The sequence below is a fragment of the Octopus bimaculoides genome, unplaced genomic scaffold (genome assembly GCF_001194135.2).
Source record: "Octopus bimaculoides isolate UCB-OBI-ISO-001 unplaced genomic scaffold, ASM119413v2 Scaffold_139088, whole genome shotgun sequence".
In the NCBI taxonomy this organism is placed as follows: domain Eukaryota; kingdom Metazoa; phylum Mollusca; class Cephalopoda; order Octopoda; family Octopodidae; genus Octopus; species Octopus bimaculoides.
In genome coordinates this window covers 6,498-7,246 of record NW_026363521.1, presented here as the reverse complement: position 1 = coordinate 7,246, position 749 = coordinate 6,498, and the positions used below count along the sequence as shown (strand labels likewise).

General features: G+C 41.7%; 1 protein-coding gene across 1 annotated transcript in view; it reads right to left on the bottom strand.

Moving 5' to 3' along the window:
• LOC106880902 (chitin synthase chs-2-like) overlaps positions 1–749 on the bottom strand; it is a gene marked incomplete at its 5' end in the record, with an annotated part of 18,478 nt that overhangs the window by 11,360 nt on the left and 6,369 nt on the right. Inside the window, one exon of the mRNA XM_052978283.1 lies at positions 528–683. Coding sequence (XP_052834243.1) covers positions 528–683 — 156 coding nt within the window. The remainder of the gene's footprint in view (positions 1–527; positions 684–749) is intronic.

Genomic DNA, 749 nt, shown 5'->3' with positions numbered 1-749 from the left:
AGAGAGAGAGGGAGAGAGAGAGGGAGAGAGAGAGGGAGAGAGAGAGAGAGGGAGAGAGAGAGGGAGTGAGTGAGTGAGTGAGTGAGTGAGTCAGTCAGTCAGTCAGTGACCCAGAGCGAGAGGGAGAGAGAGAGACCGATAGACAGACAGACAGACAGACAGACAGATAGATGTTTAAATGGATGGATGGATGGATGGATGGTTGGATAAAGATATGTAGATGGAAATGCCCCGTGAAAAAGAGATTTGTGTAGCGAGAGAGAGAAGGTGAAAGAGAAAGAATGAGAGAGGAGAAGCGACTGAGAGAAAGAGGAGGTTTTTCTTAGGCACAAGACTAGGAAATTTTCGAACCTGGAACTAAATTTTATCAACCCCGGGGGCGAAGTTGACCTTGACGTTATTTGAACTCAGAAACATGCAAGCCGGAATTTACGCAATCCCACTGAGAGCGGAAATATATCAGATGATAAACGAGCGGACCAAATAATATACACAGAATGAAATAACGAAATAATTGGGCGCCGTACCTGTGTCTTTGACAAATACATCCATCGATTCCGTACTTGGTTCTGAATATTCATCCAATAAATGATAGAGCGCAGTGATTCTATACAGACTGAAACATCCTGGGCAACACATCACCGACCCAATAATATTCTGAGCACTTTTTGTCATCCAGAAATCTTTAAAAAAACAAGCAAAATTTTTAAATAAAAATTACAAAAGAAAGTAAATATACTGTGTATATG